The 19,266-nt window shown below is 35.9% G+C and overlaps 5 protein-coding genes across 7 annotated transcripts; 4 read left to right on the top strand and 1 right to left on the bottom strand.

The window, feature by feature from the left end:
- Window positions 1–954: 954 nt before the first annotated feature.
- LOC101218238 (CDPK-related kinase 6) lies at window positions 955–4,469 on the top strand. The gene is made up of 11 exons (XM_004145943.3): window positions 955–1,782; window positions 1,880–2,010; window positions 2,112–2,153; window positions 2,238–2,346; window positions 2,433–2,511; window positions 2,718–3,014; window positions 3,119–3,228; window positions 3,452–3,556; window positions 3,640–3,702; window positions 3,867–4,034; window positions 4,111–4,469. The coding sequence occupies exons 1-11, from the start codon at window positions 1,351–1,353 to the stop codon at window positions 4,243–4,245; spliced, it is 1,671 nt and encodes a 556-aa protein (XP_004145991.1). The 5' UTR covers window positions 955–1,350; the 3' UTR covers window positions 4,246–4,469.
- A 3,796-nt stretch (window positions 4,470–8,265) lies between these two features.
- On the top strand, window positions 8,266–10,142 carry LOC101209137 (ubiquitin-60S ribosomal protein L40). 2 transcript variants are annotated; one of them, XM_004145908.3, is made up of 5 exons: window positions 8,266–8,455; window positions 8,537–8,623; window positions 9,121–9,223; window positions 9,710–9,776; window positions 9,908–10,142. In XM_004145908.3, exons 1-5 carry the CDS (start codon window positions 8,353–8,355, stop codon window positions 9,932–9,934), a joined length of 387 nt encoding a protein of 128 aa, XP_004145956.1. In that variant the 5' UTR covers window positions 8,266–8,352; the 3' UTR covers window positions 9,935–10,142. The 2 variants fall into 2 exon arrangements, with proteins under 2 accessions (XP_004145956.1, XP_031742146.1); XM_031886286.1 differs by lacking the exons at window positions 9,710–9,776; window positions 9,908–10,142 and adding an exon at window positions 9,498–9,555 and having other exon boundaries at window positions 8,273–8,455.
- LOC101218000 (pyridoxal reductase, chloroplastic) lies at window positions 10,091–12,543 on the bottom strand. 2 transcript variants are annotated; one of them, XM_031886284.1, is made up of 9 exons: window positions 12,282–12,543; window positions 11,978–12,206; window positions 11,815–11,896; window positions 11,604–11,727; window positions 11,414–11,515; window positions 10,803–10,954; window positions 10,624–10,702; window positions 10,322–10,503; window positions 10,091–10,233 (listed from the first exon to the last, which is right to left on the bottom strand). In XM_031886284.1, the coding sequence occupies exons 1-9, from the start codon at window positions 12,408–12,410 to the stop codon at window positions 10,230–10,232; spliced, it is 1,083 nt and encodes a 360-aa protein (XP_031742144.1). In that variant the 5' UTR covers window positions 12,411–12,543; the 3' UTR covers window positions 10,091–10,229. The 2 variants fall into 2 exon arrangements, with proteins under 2 accessions (XP_031742144.1, XP_004145990.1); XM_004145942.3 differs by having other exon boundaries at window positions 10,624–10,717; window positions 12,282–12,538.
- Window positions 12,544–13,166: 623 nt separating this feature from the next.
- LOC101208410 (probable 6-phosphogluconolactonase 4, chloroplastic) lies at window positions 13,167–15,137 on the top strand. Its single transcript, XM_004145905.3, has 3 exons — window positions 13,167–13,408; window positions 13,525–13,660; window positions 14,318–15,137. The coding sequence occupies exons 1-3, from the start codon at window positions 13,257–13,259 to the stop codon at window positions 14,789–14,791; spliced, it is 762 nt and encodes a 253-aa protein (XP_004145953.1). The 5' UTR covers window positions 13,167–13,256; the 3' UTR covers window positions 14,792–15,137.
- A 353-nt stretch (window positions 15,138–15,490) lies between these two features.
- Window positions 15,491–18,539, top strand: LOC101206872 (probable 6-phosphogluconolactonase 4, chloroplastic). Its single transcript, XM_004145900.3, has 3 exons — window positions 15,491–15,939; window positions 16,352–16,487; window positions 17,702–18,539. The coding sequence occupies exons 1-3, from the start codon at window positions 15,581–15,583 to the stop codon at window positions 18,170–18,172; spliced, it is 966 nt and encodes a 321-aa protein (XP_004145948.1). The 5' UTR covers window positions 15,491–15,580; the 3' UTR covers window positions 18,173–18,539.
- The last annotated feature ends 727 nt before the right edge of the window (window positions 18,540–19,266 follow it).

Here is a 19,266-nt window from a genome sequence, read left to right on the forward strand (position 1 = left end):
AGAAAAATAGAGGAAAGTTATAGGATATAGCATAATTTATTAAATAAATTTAACAGGTAGAAATGATCAAATATTTGAAAAATAGAAAATGTTCACAAGCAAACTCGTTTAAAATAACAAGTATGTTATTTAGTGGCTATAAGCTATGACCGCTAGTCCTATCAATAATAACACATTTTTTATATTAAAAATTATTACTAATGGTTTACGTTAGTTTCAAATTCTTCTATTGTTAGATATAAACACATACTAGCGAGGACGTGGGATGAACACTTGCTCACAAGAATACTTATGACATAAGAAAACATAATAACATCGTATGCATTCTATATATATATATATAAATATAACCTAAAGACAAATTTCAGCTTCCCACTCTGTTCTTTTATGGGCCAAATATCCTCATATTTTAGAGTGACAAGATCAGTACATAAATCCATCCCTAAATTGTCAAGTTCATGGTCATGATATTCTACTCCATTTGATGATATCGATAGCATTTGATTGGATTTTTCCCAGCATTATCAATTTCTAAATACTCACTTATCTGTTTTTAATCAATCGCGTAAAACATGAATTTTAATGTTAGAGTTTTTGGGTAAGAAGTCACGGCCAACCAACAACAAGCTCTAACCATTGCAATGGAAGAGAGAAACTCAGATCTTCAAGTATGGAATCAGAATATGCACAATGAATGATTTGGAGTAGAGGTTCCTTCTAGATATTGATGGAAATCATTTAAAATATTATGAAAAAAATCGGTTGGAGAGATGAGTGAAAGGTGCTTTGTTAAGAAAGGGATAAGAATGTGAAAAATTGAAAATTAGAAGAAGTAGTTTTGGTCATAGAATATAAAATAGAAGTAGAATTCAAAAGTGTTGGTTGATCATATAACTAATGTATAAATATAATTGAATAAGTGAAGAAGGCAGAAGAGACCTAAATGGGAAATAACTTTCCACAATTATTGCCACCGCAAAGGACTTTCTTTCTCCAATTAACATTAACATTAAACATTAACCTGCTCTGCCCTGCTACCCTTTGACTTCCATCCAATACACATTCTATATTTTTTAAATTTTGATTCTAATTGTTGGTCACCTAAATTGACGGAATCGCATGCCCACGTTTCAACATCCTATTCCTCCTTCGACCTGTGATTGAACGGTCAATGATCATTCCTCCCCATCATTAAAATCAAACATAACACCCTCTCTTTCTTTCTAATTTCTTCCTAGTTCCTATTGCCTTTGTTTCTTTTCAACGCCATGCCATACCTTCTTTGAGTTCTAATACTTCCATATTCTCCGATCAACAACCTCTTCCAACTTCCATCTTAACTCTTCTTCAATGGGTCACTACTGTAGTAAAGGTGTTTCTGATGTCTCTAACCACCCTACCATATCCGACGTACCTCAACATACTACGTCCAGTCCATTTTCCAGCCCTCTCCCTCCTGGTATACCACCCTCTCCGGCCACTACTCCGGGCAGGAAATTCCGATGGCCTCTCCCTCCTCCTTCTCCAGCCAAACCCATCATGGCCATTCTTCGCCGGAAATCCCGCAAGCCTTCTATACCAGAGGATGACAAAATTGGGGAGCAAGAATTGGGAGAGGTTCAGTTGGATAAAAGCTTCGGTTACTCCAACAACTTTGCAGCAAAGTTCGAGCTCGGGATGGAGGTTGGGAGGGGACATTTTGGACATACTTTTTGGGCCAAGGGTAAGAAGGGCAATCTCAAAGGAATCCCTGTCGCCGTCAAAATCATCTCTAAATCTAAGGTTTCTTTAGTTTACGTCTAATCTCAATCATTTGATTCATTTCAAATCCAATCATAAAAGTGGTAACAAAATAATTGGCTTCATTTTGGGTTGGCAGATGACCTCAGCTGTTGGAATTGAAGATGTTCGCAAGGAGGTTAAGATATTGAAAGCATTGTCTGGCCACGATAATCTGGTTCACTTCCATGATGCATTTGAAGATGCCAATAACATTTACATGGTTATGGAGTATGTGATTGCCTACTTATTCTAACATAATCAATCCAGCTAATCAATGCATAACCCTTATTTTTTGTTTAATATCTCTATATTTCAACTTTTGTTATCAGATTGTGTGAAGGTGGAGAACTGCTAGAAAGAATAGTGTCAAGGTAAAAATGTTGCATTATTTCACTTCATTTACTCTGAGAAAACGTAGATTAACTTAATTCCAAGTTCATACTGTACATTTGCAGAGGAGGAAAATACCCAGAACAAGAATCCAAAACTATTATTGTGCAGATCCTTAGTGTTGTTGCCTTCTGTCATCTACAAGGGGTAGTTCACCGTGACTTAAAGCCAGAGGTAATAAATCTTCTGCTTTCGCTCTAAATAAACTTCCTTATTACTTGTTGTAACTTATCGTTGACAAAATTCACCGTGCATGGCAGAATTTTCTTTTTTTGAAAAAGGAAGAGAACACAGGGCTGAAAGTCATTGATTTTGGTCTATCTGATTTCGTCAAGCCAGGTAGAAACTTGTTGTCCTTGATATATGTTCTTGTCTTTGTTCAGTTCATCAAATATTTGTGAAAGATTCGTGGAGACAGGTTCATTATGATACAACCTAGCTTCTAGGTTGTACTTGATAAGACGGTGCTTTCAATTCTTCTATTTTCACTTGGCCATCTCATTGGAGGTGAGACTGTTTTCACAACACCTATAGTTCTTTTGCAGATGAACGTCTGAACGATGTAGTTGGCAGTGCATACTATGTTGCACCTGAAGTTCTCTACAGATCTTATAGCTTCGAAGCAGATATGTGGAGCATTGGTGTCATAGCATACATACTGCTGTGTGGGGGCAGACCTTTCTGGGCAAGAACTGAATCAGGAATCTTTCGTTCCGTGCTAAGAGCCGATCCTAACTTCGATGATTCCCCTTGGCCTACCATCTCTGCAGAAGCTAAAGATTTTGTGAAACGGCTTCTGAATAAAGACCACAGAAAAAGAATGACGGCAGCACAAGCTTTAAGTAAATTCTTCTGTCGTTCTTAGGTTCCTCCTCTTTTCAAGTACCAATAGTATGTTATGGAAGCATACTTAATAAACTAACAATGTTGGACCTTTGATTCACAGCCCACCCGTGGTTACGAGATGAAAACATTGCTGTGCCTTTGGATAACCTCATATACAAGTCAGTTAAAGCATATGTCCGTGCAACTCCTTTCAAGCGTGCAGCATTGAAGGTAATTGTTAAACTGAACTGTACAAAAGTTGAACTCCAGCAGTTCCCCCTTGCATCAATCTTAGAAAGGAATTTCTATGCGTAATTCTGTACCCAAGCACCGTATCTATCGCCTATCTTTGATATAGACGCTCTTGCTGTGAAGTTTCTGTACATTGTTTGGTGCACAATAATGCATCATCAACTTTTACTGGACAGGTCTATTTACTGTTTCATTATCGCAGGCACTTGCAAAAGCTTTGACAGAAGATGAACTTTTCTATCTCAGGACCCAATTTAAGCTCTTAGAACCGCAAAATAGATTTGTGACTCTTGATAACTTCAAAGCGGTCAGCCTTTTGCCACTATTTTTGCTTTGACATGTATCTGTAATTGTTACTGTTTGATGCATACATATTATGACCTTGTACAGGCTCTTGTGAGAAACGCGACTGATGCAATGAAAGAGTCCCACGTTGCTGATATTCTAAAAATGGTGAGTTCACTTCTACTTTTATATCTATAATATGGTTGCCAGTGAGTATAGGGTCCTGCCTGCATTCACCGAGATCAAGTTACATCTCTGCAACTTTGGTATAATGCTTCCCCTGCCCCGGCCGGGGATGTTCTCTTTCACTAACATTTCCAACTTGTGTTCAGATGGAACCTCTCGCTCGTGAGAAAATGGACTTCGAGGAGTTCTGCGCGGCTGCAATCAGTGTATATCAGCTGGAGGCTGTTGCAGGATGGGAAAGCATTGCCACTCGAGCTTTCGAGTATTTTGAGCAGGAAGGAAATCGAGTCATTTCAGTTCATGAGTTAGTGCAGGTAAGAAAACAGTTCGACGCTTGGAATTACATAACCAGTAACTGCGAATTGAAGTGCAAGTTTAAAATCTGTACAGGAAATGAATCTGGGTCCTGCAGCTTATTCTTTTCTACAGAATTGGACCAGAAGCTCTGATGGGAAACTCAGTTTTTTTGGATTTACAAGATTTTTGCATGGAGTAACAGTCCGCAACTCTAATACAAGACACTAAAAATACCACACTGATTTTTTTTCTCCCTTTGTATCATCCATTTGATTTAAAGCAGCTTCAAAACACGTAATAAAAGAAGGCTATGCGATTACTAGATGAGAAAGAAAAAAGGGTGCAATACTTGCCCATCGCTCCACCCGTTTTTTGTGATGTTCCAACGTGTAAAAACAATACAGAAAGTACAATACAGATTATAGTGACATGTCCCGTGGTGTTCTTTCATACTCCCCCCATTTCAATTCTATATAAGGAGAATAAATTACATGCCAAAAATGTGCGACATCTAAGACTCAATTTTTCAGTTGAGTTGAAATAGTATTTGAAGATGGTTTCAACATTTAAGGGTATTTCATTTTCTTTTGGTAATGTAAATGTGTTGATTTAGTCTACACAAAGTGGGTCATATATACACACGCGCGCGCGTATTTAACGGCGTGAAAGATGGAAAAGTTCATACGGAAGTAGAGGGATGAGTTTAGGAAAATATATGAATAAAAAGTAAACGATGAAGGAAAGTAGAAAAGTAAGAATATTGTTGTGTTCATAATTTATACCATGTGGGGTGTGTATGAATGGGCATAGTTGGAAGAAGTCAACGATGGCATCTGCAATGCAATGTTGTTAGTGGAAGAAGCATAATAATCTTTTTAAAAGAGAATTTGACTTTACGTTATTCAAATGAGGTTTAATTTACAGAGAAAGACGCGTACACCAAAGCTCTGCCATTGCCAGAAAGAATAAATTAAAAAGCTATTACACCCTTGCAAGCAAAGCAATCTCCGTTCATCCACCCCTTTCCCCTTCACATAGATATCATCATCATTTGAAAACTTCCAATTTAAACAAACAAATATTCATTCCAGACTGTTTTGATTACATCATTTTAGTTGTAAGAAAGAACAAGGCTGAAAAAGGCTCATATATCATATATGATTCAATATTGACTTGACCGTGAAAATATATTAACAGGAGAAAATCCAAATCCAGAAATCAAATTGGTAATGGGTTCTGTGTATCAGAAAACAAATAAAGAAAGAAAGAAAAGCTAAAACTAAAATCTAACGTAGTTTTTTCATCAATATCAGCAATGGGAATGAGATGAATCCCTGAAACAGGAGACAGGAAGATGGTGGTGATGGTGATCATGGTAAATGATGCCCTGAAGGGTGCGAAAGTCGTCGACAGGGCAAGGAATAGAGATAGGTCCTTTCTGATCGAAGCCATACTCGTCCTCGGCCTTCTTCAAGAGCTGAACAAATAAAGGATGGTTGACATAAATGACAGGAATGAAGAACCGCTGTTGCTCTTGGCCAACAAGAATGGCCAAACATCCCTTGGGAGTCTCCACCTTGTTCCGATGGTGGTAAAAATGAGGGAAATGAACGTGGAAATGGAAATTGAGATGCAGGAGGTGCTGATGATGATGCTTGTCGCCACCGAAACCCATCGGAAAAAGGTGAAAGTGTTAAAGAGAAAAGGGCCAAGGATGGTAAGAGGAGATAGCGAGGGTGAAGAGAGTGAAAGAGGAATGAGTGAAGGAGGGAGGGATATTGGTCATTGACGCTTCTTCTTCAACATATACGATCGATATTACAAAGCAAGAGGAACTGAGAATTTGGGAGAGCCGGAGCGTGGTATTTATATCCCGAAAAGGAAACTTAAGGCAATTGAATTTTAATTCCAAGTCCGTGTGAAAAAGGGTCAGCCTCAGCCTCAGGCACGCCCTCGCTTTGCGTTTCCTTAGCTTCCACTCCAACACAGAGTCGGTTGCCCTGCCCCTACAATCTTCTACTTCTACTCTTCTTCTTTTTCTTCTCTCTTTTTTACCAAATAAATGACATCAAACCTTCCTTTATTTATGTATTTATTTATTATATTCCTTCTTTTACGGGGTATTTATTCTTTTCAATTTCATTTTAACTTTCCCTCTTTAATACCTTGATTTTTCCCTATTTAAGTCTTCAACCTTTCAATTTTACTTTTACTAACGTTTATTCTATTGCAAATTTAGCCATTAAACTCAAAATAATTAGATATATAATAATTTGTAAATATAACAAAATTTGTCAAATTCTATCAATATAGAAGTCTATCATCATGTTATAAATAGACCATACGAGTCTATGAGCTATACAAGTCGATCAACGTAATTTTGTTATATTTGCAATTTTTTAAAGATATTATTATATCTTTAATTATTATTTTTCAAATGGTCATTCATTATAATTACTTTTTTTATACCCATGAAGATGATTTATTATTATTTTTATTAGTCGGAATTTAGGGTTTATTTTTATTTTCCTTTTAAGAGATTTTTCAAGTCCTTATTCGTTCCTTCTAGATGGTCAAACATTTAATATCACACGGACACCATATCTACTCTTCTTTTATACGTGTTTCCTTTCTCCATTTTAATAATGTTCCCTTTTTACCATTTTCGTAGTCAATTCTAAAATCTTCAACTCATTTACATTTTCATCTCCTCGTAAATAAATACAATGTTGTTTTTTTCCTAAAATATGGAATGGCACTTTCCTAATTTTCAACTTCTTTATAATGATTATTGAGAAGGAAAAAAAGAAATTGTCTCTAGTACTTTAGACATCTTTTATCACATTTTTTTTCTCATTGAGTTGAACAAATATATAGAGTTGTAATCGTGGGAACTTTCCTTTTATCTCTTGTTACTTTTTTGAAACATGTAAGTTAATCAAATATAAGTTTAACGATGATTAATATTGTAAACAAAAGGTGAAACGATGGATATGCATGATGAAACCTAACTCATTTTATGTACTTTTGAATATGAGAGTAGAGGTTCACAACTTTAGGAGAAGAGAGCATTTAGTTGTTAGTTGTTTCCATGTTGTAAATAGTTATTTATTTCTTTTTCGTGGACTTTCTAAGTTTAGGGATATGATTATAAAAATGGGAATTAAATTACTAGTCAACATCAATTATTATGATCATTTTTATTTCGAAAAAAAATAAATACACTAAGTCCAAATTCAAAGAGAAATTTTCAATCAATTTTTGTATTTTGTATTAAATACCTATGAGCTTTTAAAAGTTTTTTAAAATGGTCTTGAAATTTAGAAAATGGTTAAAAAATAGAGACGTTTTTAAAAATAGCAAAATAAATTAAAATATTTACCGGTTATAGCAAAATTTTGGATTGTATCTCTAATAGTTTCTATCACTATAACATATCAACGATAGAATTTGCTATAGGTTGTAAATATTTTGTAAAATTATTATTTTTAAAAATTTTCCTAAAAAATACTGTTACTAGTAGTTTTTTATGAAAATTATTGAAGTTTTCTTACGAAAATCCTTATGAACTATTTAAATGCTTCATAAATACGATTGAGTTTTAAAATATTAAAAAACTATAATTTATCCAAAATCTACACCAACGTTTAAGGTTCTTTTACACGTTCATAAAATTTTATGTTTTAATCAAAATTTAAAATATTAATATTGATGAATAAATCAAAGTCTTCATTTTACAAAAATTCCAACTTCAATGATATTTCTAAAAATGATTGAAAACAAAAAATTCAAAAAATAAATTTAAATTCGTGAATAATTTTTTTATTTTATTTTCAAATTATCAAACATGCATATTATCTATATATTAATGTCATTTTGATGTTTATCTTTTATGATTAGTAAAATTTTCTACAACATAATGAAAACATAGATTCACATTTTTTTTATCGATATCAAATCTACGAAAATGTAAAAATATTAATAGAATATTTGAAAATTATAATTTTAACTTAAATTTTTAAGTAATTTGGTGTAAAAATTAGATTAATATTTTTTTAATATGTATAAGTTGGATATGTACGAAACTTTTGGATATTTTTCAATTAAAACTTTAACAATTTTCATTAAAGACTATGGCAAGGTTATTTTTTTTATCCTCTATAAAACTTAACATTTTATTTTTCTAAAGAGATTTAGGGATATTTTGACGTAAATGGCAAAGTTTGAGGCGGCATTTTTAATGCTATATATAGAGAGAGAGGCAGAAAAAAGTCGGAAACGTAAAACCCTCAAACTCATCAAGGAGGCGCCGAGGAAAACTAGAGGATCAAGAAAATGCAGATCTTCGTCAAAACCCTAACGGGGAAGACCATTACGCTGGAAGTTGAGTCCAGCGACACCATTGACAATGTCAAGGCCAAGATTCAGGATAAGGAGGGTACGTCTTTTTTTTTCCTTCATATTTTTCATTTCTTACTCTATCTATTGTTTATCTTGATTTATGCTGCAAACTCTTCAGGTATTCCCCCCGATCAGCAACGGCTTATCTTTGCCGGAAAGCAGCTCGAGGATGGCCGCACTCTGGCCGACTACAACATCCAGAAAGGTATATTTTACTTACATTTTAGGTAGCCTACGAAGTAGACGAGATGAATTTAGCTGAAATCAATACTGTAGACTCGCCTGGTGTTGTTGTTCGTTTTCCTATTCCCTTAGTCTTTGAACGATACTGGAATAGGACTCCGGACCATGAGTTTTGATGAGTTAGTCGTCAATTTTAGAGACGTCAAAGACCGTACTGGTCTTCATCTTAAAATTTTAGAGGCGTTAATGTTGAATGAATGACATTCTTTGAGATTGGGTGGTTGCTTAGAAATTTCTGTTGGTGTCTGATTGATTTCAATTGCTGTCTTTTATACGAAATTTGTAGTGTCAAGTGGAATGTCATAGAAACATGTGGCTTTTAGAGTTGGCTGATTAGTAATTCAAGGACATTCTTGCACTTTTGCCTATAAATACATGAACTACTTTTTGAATGAACTATAGTTTTCTTTGCGTTTTCATTATTAGATTAAATGTACGATACCGTTTATGTTTGTTCAGAGTCAACACTGCATTTGGTTCTAAGGCTTCGTGGTGGGATTATTGAGCCATCTTTGATGGCATTGGCCAGGAAATATAACCAGGACAAGATGATCTGCCGCAAGTGAGTTATTTTTTGTTCTTGGTATTTTCTCATTCTAGGACTGCTGATATATCTTATCTTACATGAACTGATACAACTAAGATTTCAACCTGACTGGTCTGTTCAGTTTTTTAATTTCCTTTTTTCTGTTTTCTGGTTTGAACTTTGGTTTGGTTTGATTTGAATAACTGAACGAATAATTTCATTTCAGTTGGGAAAATTTTAATAGTAAACTGAAAATCCAATGTGTTTAAGTTTTTTCTTATTATCAGTTTGATTTTGTTGTAACATGAAGATTTTCACGCCGGACAGAAATTGGCCAAGCCGTATCAGAATGAGCGTACTCCCAATTGAAACTCTTGAACTTTGATACTTTTTATAAAAAGTTTGAACAATAACTTATTTTTCATTTTGGAAATTGATTTTTTTGGGTGTGATATGGTTTGACCTCCCGTCCAGAACAGAGAATGTTTTTCTAAAGTTTTTTCTTCTTTCTTTGGCACACAGATGTTATGCACGCCTGCATCCCCGTGCTGTCAACTGCCGTAAGAAGAAATGTGGTCACAGCAATCAGGTAAAAGGATATCAACATTGATAACTCGGTTGATTTCATTCTTTTCTAAAATCGTGTGCATGATGTGCCTGCCAGTTTTGGAATTTTATTTTGGTTTACCGTTGGATTGAATGTGATTCGTTGAATTGCAGCTGAGGCCAAAGAAGAAAATCAAGTAGACGGCTGATCTTAAGGATGAAATGTTGTGGTTCCTTATATATCACTTCAATGCGCTCTGTAGAGTCTTAGATTATGTGCCCGTTTGTTAAGGATTCAATTTTGTAGTTCGGACTTCAGAACTTTTGTTGCATTACATTGATTATGAGATGGTGTTGTTTTCTTTTTGAATCTATTTTATTGATGAAACGTGTTAATTTGTTTTTCTCACATCAGTATCCAATTTGAACTCAACTAACAGCCCTTGTGAGCTATAATCACCAGCTTCTCCTAGGGCGCCTCTTGGTGCAGCCAAGTTTACCTGATTTTAAACAAAGAGTTTAATAAAGGAAAACGTGCATGTGAGAATGAAGTTTTAAACTGTAAGATTGAAGTTAAACTTAAACCACCTTGTTTGGAAAATATTCTGTATCATCTTCCGAGGGGACTCTCGAGCTCCATCGTCCAACAGGTTCAATTCCTCTTGAGTAAGGTTCCAGCCTAGAGCACCCAAATTTTCCTGAGCTTGTTTTAATGTCTTAGCTCCAGGTATGGGTATGGTCCCTTTGGATATGCACCAGTTTATGGCGACCTGTTACTCACTCACTCAGATTAGATGAAATTGTCCAGAGTAAAGGAAAGAACCAGATTATCTGGAAATATCAGAATCACGATGCCTTCGAAATTGGTTAAAGAGAATTAAATTTATTACTTGCGGTATTGTTTTGCGTCTTTTCTCTGCAATGTCTCCAAGTGTAGTCAGTAGTGGTTCCAATCCTGGTAGAGTTTGCCTGAATAGCAAACCTCTAAAAATGCCAAATCAAATATCTTAAGGAAAAACCATTGCTATCATATTCTTGTTCCTAAAAAGAAGAAAATCAATTGATTTACCGAGGTCCAGATGGAAGCTTGGAAGGTGAGTATTTTCCTGTAAGCATTCCCAATCCCAGAGGACTGTAAGCTATTAAGCGAATGCCCAAAGAATCACATATCTTCTTAATCTCCAGCTGATCATCGCCTATGCTCAGCAAAGAAAATTGCACCTAAAATGAAAAGACTTAGCACGAAGGATATTACAATTACCATTCAATGTTTCCCATACAGTCGGTTAACTGTCGCCATTCTCATCATTCTTAGGACTAAAACTTAATCCAAAAAATGGGCATGTATTTCATTTCGTCTTGCACTATAAGAACAAGAAAACGCGAAGTAACATGTCTACCAAAAGCATAAAATCCATCTTCTGATAGCTCAGTTCGAGACAAAAGTGAACGGACTTTGAAGATGAGTTCAAATTCTATGGTGGGTATCTCCAGGTAATATTAAAATCCTATGGATCTCTTTACAACATATTGCAGGTCAGACAATAATCCTAGACCAGTAAAGCTAGCTCAAAAGAACTCATAAGAGATTTATTCTAGATAGGTGACGAGTTTGAAGTCATATCCTTAAAATACGTTCAGGGTTTAAATCATTGGTAAGTGCTTGTGTTTACTAAATACCTGAGCAGTGCATAAGGGAACTCCTCGGTCTTTGAGGTAGTCATGTATCCTTACTAGTTGTTTTGGTCCATAGTTGCTTACTCCAACTGCTTGAACTAATCCCTATGAATCACTTAAGCTTTGAGTATAGCATCAAAAGCATATGTAAATTTAAGAAAGTTTAACCCATTTTAGCACAAAAGATGATAACCTTATCATACATTGCTACTAGCCCATCCCAAAGAGCCATCTCCTGTAAAGGAGCATAGTTTGCTGTTGACCAATGTAATTGTCCTATACCAATTTTTTCAATCTGCATTCGCTCCAAAGACCCCCTGAATAAAGCTTATTGTCATCTAAAATGTGTGGCAGACTGATAAAATATCAATAAAATTAGAGTGGAGATTGATGTAAAGGCATACTGGCAAGCTTTGACAAATTGTGCAGGTGTTAGGCGCCATGGATATGCTGCAAACTTGGTGGCTATCACAATGTCATTTTTAACTGGAGAATAGGATGAGGACGAACTTAAATTCCTCGTAGCGATAAAAGAAATGGTAATGGGAATTAGAGAACAAAGTGGACCTTGAGACTGTCGGATAAATTTTCCAAGTAGCTTTTCGCTTTGGCCATTCAATCTTCCAGTGCCATAAGAATCCGCGGTGTCGAAGAGATTGATTCCATTATCCACAGCCAAATTGAAAATGTGTTGAAGCTCAGAGTCCATAGATTCCTGGTAGCCCCACAAGAGCTGGTTCCCCCACGCCCAAGTTCCAAATCCCATAGGGGAAACACTCAGAGGGCCCATTTTTACCTAGGAGTGTCATTGAATTGAATTTGGAGGTGGTTCAATTTGGATAATGAATGGAAAGGTCAGATGAAAACAAACCTTCTGCCATGGCCAAAAGAGAGGAAGCTTGAGTGGCTTGAAAGCCGCCGGAGAAGAATAGGAAGTCTTGTTGGATGCGGCCGCGGCAAAGGATCCGAAGCAGGAGGGGGTGAGTGTGGAGGAAGCCATTTTTGCAATCAATCTGGAGCTCGAGAACGCTAGTTGGAAGCGAAAGGAAGGAGATGGAGAAAAAGATTTGAGATTTGATTCATTGGTTTTATGTGGTCGATAATTCCATTAGTAAATTCTAAATATGCTATCAAAGGGATAAAATAAATGATGCGCCAAAGTGAACTTTCAAAAGCTATAACAATACCTTTAAATTCAAATAAAAAACTTTAAAAAATCACTCGGGATATTACATATAATTAAGATATTTTTAAAAATAACAAAATAAATTAAAATATTTGTAAATTATAACAAAATTTTGGATTCTATCCCTAGTAGTTTTTATCACTTTAGCATATCAATATTAAGATACTCTCATTTTTTACTCACACTTCCAATTCTGATAACAACCAAAAATAATTTAAAATCAAAGGTTAAATGATGAATGAGGGAGTTTCTATATAACCTTAATAAAAAGGGTTTATTTACAAAGGTGAGGGAGTGAACAAGAAGGCCAACAAGAGATATTGAAAAAGAGATGGAAAAAAAGAAAGAGTGGAAAATGAGAAATGTGTTAGGTGACCCAAGAATAAGTATTTTAACCTAACCAAAATATTCTCATACTAGAGCAATAATGAAGTACCTAATAAAGTTTTTTCATTTTAGAATATGTGATTGAATTGAGGTTCTTAATGCAATAACTCAACTTTGGTTGATGGTTTTAAGATTCTTGTCACCACGTTATTCTTATATTCTATATATTTATATATGTTCACAATTTAAAAAATATGAATTAGAACCGAATCCACGCCCTTCTTGGGATGTTATAAAACGCAGCTTGGCTGGTTTGAGAGTTGTTCAATAGCGATGGCACAAACGGAGAAGAGGGTGTTTGATTCTGAGGAAGATTTGGCTGTTTCTCTCGCCAAATACATAGCCCATTTATCCGATCAATTTGCCAAGAACAAGGGTCTTTTCACCGTGGTTCTCTCTGGTGGATCACTCATTGAATGCTTAAGGTTTCCTTCTCCTCTCTCTGCCTTTTATTTATCATTATCAACTATGTATAATCCTATTAGTAGTAGGAATGTTGTTGAAAATTAATCCTGTTATTGCTTCTTTTTCGGTCATTCAGGAAATTGGTAGAACCACCCTATGTTGATTCCATTGACTGGTCCATATGGCACATATTTTGGCTCGATGAGAGTGCTGTACCCAAAACTCATGTTGACAGCAACTACAAACTCGCTTATGATGGTTTTCTCTCTAAGGTAAGCTTATACTATAAACTCTTTTCATGTTTATTTCCCTCTCTTGTGGATTTGGCATTGGATTTTAATTCCTGTCCTCCATACTTCTTTTATCTCTTCGTACATAACTATTTTAAGAAACAACTTTATCGTACGTTTCTTTTAGTTTGTTTTCATGTTTGATCAACTGAATTTTGGGAGAAAGTGAGATTTGCTTAGTGACATGCTTAGAGATAGGAGGTTAGATCAATCCCCCACCTATAGTTGTTGCATTAAATAAACTAACTAGCTGTCTTCCTTCTTTTAACATCATAGAGTAGCAATGATGATTTAAACTGCAAAGTAACCTTAGCCATTGCAAATAACTTGACGACCGCCATTCTTAAAAGTATTTTGGAGCACGATAGCTGACGGTTCATTGTCCAGGTACTTGAGATGGGAGAGTGTGTATAGAGTTGAAGCACATGGATTCGTAATAATCTTCTCCGCAAAAACCTAGGACCCTTAGTTACATCGTACATGTTGCTAAGATAAGTTAGGAAGCAAGTTTGAACAACTTGAGTACAAAAGTGAGTGTATATTTACTATTTAGAAAGAGATGGGTGTCTCGAGGGTCTTTGCCAGTAGGTAGTTTTATGATTCACTCATGTTGAGTTATTTTTTTAATGTGTTGCACAGGTTCCAATTCCCCTTGGTAACGTGTATGCCATTGATGATACTCTATCAGCTGAGGGTGCAGCTGAAGAATATGAAGCACGTTTGAAGCATTTGGTAAATAGCAAGGTGATCGATATCTCAGCGAAAAGCGGGTTCCCGAAATTTGATCTGAATCTTCTTGGAATGGGACCAGATGCGCATGTGGCTTCTTTATTCCCAGGGCATCCCCTTCTGAAAGAGAATAAGAAATGGGTTACCTTCATCAAGGATTCTCCGAAACCACCTCCAGAGAGAATCACTTTAACCTTTCCAGTTATCAACTCGTCGGACTACATTGCTCTTGTGGTGCCTGGTGATGCTCAAGCAGATGCTGTGTCTATTGCATTAGGAGGTGGAAATCCTCCCACTGCCGACGAAACTTTACCTGTTCAAAGGGTTGCTCCTGAAGGTCTTCTGACTTGGTTCTTGGACAAGGATGCTGCTTCCAAGCTTTAATGCAAAAAAGAGATATGTCCATCACCTTTTATCTAATTTAATTTAAACTGATCTTAGGTATCTCCCTCATCCATGGCGAGATGTGCTCACCCTATGCATTTGAATAAGAGTTTCTGTACCAGATTATGTTCACTTATGAGTAGAAGTAAACGAATTTAGTTTGATGTAGGACATCATCTCGAAATAGAAAGTAGTGCATGATAGAAGTCTTATATTTTCTATCATGATCACATCTTCTTTAGAATGTCCTTTCAAGTCCATAGAAAAGTGTATTTGGGGGCTTATTCGGAATGATATTCCGAGTGTTTTGAAAATGTTTAAGTGGAAAAAAAAGTTTTCAGCACAACTATTTTCGCACTTGAATTGCCATTATTAGTTCATAATCCTTCCTCTTTTTTTCTTTTAATGTAGAGAAGAAGTGCATGGACATGTTCAGTGTTGAAATGATGGAATGAGTTGGGTGTGACAAAGACATTGTTAGATATGCAAATTAAATTTATAGTTGTTTTTGGTGACATAATAATTGACATATCTTTAAATAAACAATTTAAAGAAAACAAGTTTATTTGGTAACCATTATTTGGCATTTAATTTTTTTCATTTTTTTTTTCAAAATTGTTTAATAACTTTTAAAAAATATAATAGTTAAAATGGTTAGGCAAATTAAAAAAGAAAAATAACATTGTATTGTGGATATTTGTTGTCAAAGCAAGCGCGCTGCCGCGTTGTGGGTGAAAAGTGAAAGATCCCATTTTCCAATTTCTCTCTTTTTTTCTTCTTATTATTACTATGGCTTCCGCGTCTTTCTCACTTCCTTCCGGGCTTTCTACACTCTCTTCTTCTCTCCCAACTTCTCATCCCAAGCTTTCCTTTCCCCTTCATTCCCTATCGGTTACGTTCAATCCCCCTGCTTTTTCACTCAGTTTGCCCCCGATTTTCTCCGGGCTTTCCCGGTTACATACCCCCAAGAACCACCGACCTCTCGCCTCCCTAACTGACATGGCATCGGACAAAAGGGTTTTTGATTCAGGTGACGATTTGGCTGTTTCTCTAGCCAAATACACCGCCGATTTGTCGGAACACTTTGCTAACAAGAGGGGTGCTTTCACTGTTGTTCTCTCTGGTGGATCTCTCATCAAATGCCTCAGGTTACTCTATACCTTATTTGGGTTTTCATGTAATTCCTTTACCATTAGATTCGGTTTCTGAAATCGGCGATTGGGTGTCTCGATTTCAATTTCGGGGCTGTCTTTGGTTTTATCGAAGAACTGGATTAGGCAAAACAGGGCAATTTGATAGGAGTTGACTCTTGTTAACAGTTGTGTGCTCAAACATGTGGCTTCTTGAGGTGCTCCATTTTTTGTTTCTAATAGGCTAGACACATGGAAAAACCAGTTACTTGGGTTTCAGAGATGTTGCATATTCAAACCATTCTTTCACTATTTTTAGAACTTTCTGAAGACATGCAATGGGAAATAGTTGGAAGAACTTTCATTGTTTATGAGATAGGAATGACCTCCTTTTTTTTTTTTTTTAACTTGTAGATATATCCAATTTCAGGAAATTATTGGAGCCACCGTATGTTGATTCAATAGAGTGGTCGAAATGGCACGTATTTTGGGTTGATGAGAGAGTTGTACCCAAAGATCACGTTGACAGCAACTACAAACTCGCTTATGATGGATTTCTTTCTCAGGTCATACTTACCTTTAGATGTTATATGCCATGTACACACAGAAATGATGGCATCGCATTTTAATTCATGTTCTTTAGAGTTCATGTATGCCTTCCCATAAAAAATCATGAGATAGTTGGAGAACTGTTTAGGAAATAACTTTTTTCCTTTGCTTTTTAAAATAGAAGTTTGCTGAAATTTTGTTATGGAATTTTTTTTATGATTCGTTTCTTTCTTCTTATTTCCTATTAGTTTGCTCTCATGTATGATCTAATGTTAGAACAACTGAGTACGCAGTAACCTTAACTGCATATATTGTGAAACTACATCTATTGGAATATAAGCGGAAGGCTAATCTGAAAGTGTTCCCAAGCCATGTAATTTTGAAATTCATCTATAAGAATTTGAATAGGAAGAGTGGGTATTGAATTGTAGTACATATTGACATTTCATATCTGTATTGTATCATTTGATTGATTATTGAAGCCTAGTGCTATTATGGGCTGTGAAAGATTAGTTCCCCTTGCCTAACTATTTGTTTCTAGTTTTTGATTTTTTGAAAATTAAACTTATAAATGCTGCTTCTACCCATGAGTTCTTTTATGTTGTTATTTACTTTTTTACAAACATTTTCAAATAAAATCCAAGCCAAGTTTTAAAAAATAAAAAAAAATAGTTTTCAATTTATTTAATTTTTTTTCTTTTGTTTTTATTTTTGGAATTTTGCTAGGAATTCATATCTTTCCTTAAAAATCATTGTAAAGAAACTTGGAGATGTTCTTTGTAATTCATTGGTCACGGGATTTCATCATATCGATGAGAACACATACACACGCACATATATATCAACCACTTTTACACAATTGAGATCTACAGGCACAATCACCACCATGATGATTATCTCAATGGTCTAACAGACCAACTTGAATTCCATGTCTTCTAGATAATGGGTACTAATCATGAAAGCTACAATTATAAGCTATCAAATATCTCAGTAGAAACGAGATCAATGTCAATTACTATTGTGTGTATGTGTGTGTGTTTATTATTATTTTTTGGATTTGTCAAGGTGCGGTGTGGATTAGTGGTCCTTGATACCTATGGGTATTTTAAAGATAAATCCCTTGAGGCTACCCAGCTAGGCATATTTGTTTTCGGAGGTCTTTTACCATTTAGTAATAGGGAATTGAATTATTCAATCGTGCTAATGTATTTTTTTTAATTGTGTTATATAGGTGCCAATTCTCCCCGGTCACGTTTATGCCATTAATGATGCACTATCTGCTGAGGGTGCAGCTGAAGATTATGAAACCTGCCTGAAGCATTTGGTAAATACCAAAGTAGTTGATGTCTCAGCAGCAAGCGGGTTCCCAAAATTTGATCTCATGCTTCTCGGTATGGGCCCAGATGGGCACGTGGCTTCTTTATTTCCAGGTCATCCCCTTCTCAATGAGAATCAGAAATGGGTCACCTTCATCAAGGATTCCCCTAAACCACCCCCAGAGAGAATCACTTTCACCTTTCCGGTTATCAACTCATCAGCGTATATCGCACTTGTGGCGCCCGGTGCTAGCAAAGCAGATGCTGTGTATACTGCACTAGGAGGAGGAAGTTCACAGAATGCTGAAACATTACCTGTTCAGAGGGTTTCTCCTGAAGGGGAATTGACATGGTTCTTGGATAAGGATGCCGCTTCCAAGCTGTAATGTATGTAAGTTAGTCCTCACAACGAGGGGTGTCAGGCTTGTGCAATGCATTTGAATAAGAGTGTTTGCATGTTCGTCTCTAGGCTAGAGTTAATAAATGATGTTTGATCTTGATGCATGGTATCATCTGAAATGAGGCAAGCTTCTAGAACATCCTAGACGGTCTGGTCTTAGGTGATACAGGATAGTGGATTGGATCCCTCTTCTCGTAGGTAGGACTTCTGGAAGAGTTTATCCATCTCTCCTATGTCATCCATGTTTTTTGTTTGAAGTTGTCTTGAGAGTGTGCAAATGTATCATCCGAATTGTTATAGAACTCAAAACACTCGAATTTTTGGACTAAATGACTTGATGAGTTCTCAACAAATGCCTTTGAGATTCTTGGTTCTTGAACGTAGGGCCATCAGGGAGGTAGGAACGGTGCCATATTTTTGTATGATGAGAACATCAGAAGAAACCCTGCATCCTTCATTGTGAGATTATGGAAGACAGGTGGTTGGAAATATTTACAGCATTAAAAATGGTAAGGTAAGTGTGAGTTGGAGAAGTGGGAAAGACAGGCAGAGATGGGAAACTTAAAAAGGGAAGAATTCTATAATTGGTTATTGGTTTGACATAATAATTGAAGAAGACAGAGGGCAGATTGATGCTTTTGCTTTAGGAAGGAGAGGCCTTGATTTACAAGACACTGCCAAAGTGTATTGTCACTATCTCAATGGAATATAGGGCTAACTCTGGTCCTAAATTATTCCCTCAAATCCCTTTTGGCCATTAATTTTGCAAAAGCTACCATTTCCATGTCCCTACAAAAAGATCATCTCCTTCCATGTCCTACCAAAAATCTCATCTTCATAATCATGTTCCTGTTTTTCTAACTATTGCTTTGGACCCATTTCCTCTCCCTCTCTATGTTTCTTTTTCTCCTTTGTGAAATAAAACTAGGGAGGGGCTCTTTTTTTTTTTTTTCCCTTTCTCTCTCTTATAAAACTAACAAGTGAGAGATATCAAATTGAAAATCTTTCTCCAAAAAAGTGGAATTATGCAACTTGTCAAGCCACAGTAAACGATACTCAGGAACGCTTATACAGATTGCC

This window comes from Cucumis sativus, chromosome 5 (genome assembly GCF_000004075.3).
Source record: "Cucumis sativus cultivar 9930 chromosome 5, Cucumber_9930_V3, whole genome shotgun sequence".
NCBI classification, from domain to species: Eukaryota; Viridiplantae; Streptophyta; class Magnoliopsida; order Cucurbitales; family Cucurbitaceae; genus Cucumis; species Cucumis sativus.